The sequence below is a fragment of the Buceros rhinoceros genome, unplaced genomic scaffold (genome assembly GCF_000710305.1).
Source record: "Buceros rhinoceros silvestris isolate BGI_N320 unplaced genomic scaffold, ASM71030v1 scaffold21578, whole genome shotgun sequence".
In the NCBI taxonomy this organism is placed as follows: Eukaryota; Metazoa; Chordata; class Aves; order Bucerotiformes; family Bucerotidae; genus Buceros; species Buceros rhinoceros.
Window position 1 is genome coordinate 5,534 of NW_010425417.1, and position 201 is coordinate 5,734.

The window sequence follows — 201 nt, forward strand, 5'->3', positions numbered from 1 at the left end:
CAGCTGCCCCGACACGCACTGTTCAAGTGTATTTAATACTCACATAAAAAAAGGGAAATGTTTCAGGGTATAAAAAAAGTCGGTAGGAAAAGCGGCACAGACGAGTGTCTAGACAGAGCGGGAACAGTCTGGGTCAGGTGAGGAGAGGCTCCACCTTCATCTTCTTCACTGTCGTTGGCCCTGTGTCCGGGCTGGGACACT

At 50.2% G+C, this 201-nt stretch overlaps 1 protein-coding gene across 1 annotated transcript in view; it reads right to left on the minus strand.

The window, feature by feature from the left end:
- Positions 1 to 120: 120 nt before the first annotated feature.
- The window catches only part of SIRT6 (sirtuin 6), a gene marked incomplete at its 5' end in the record, with an annotated part of 5,441 nt that continues 5,360 nt past the window's right edge, over positions 121 to 201 (minus strand). Inside the window, one exon of the mRNA XM_010141157.1 lies at positions 121 to 199. Within this exon, the coding sequence (XP_010139459.1) occupies positions 134 to 199 (66 nt within the window). The remainder of the gene's footprint in view (positions 200 to 201) is intronic.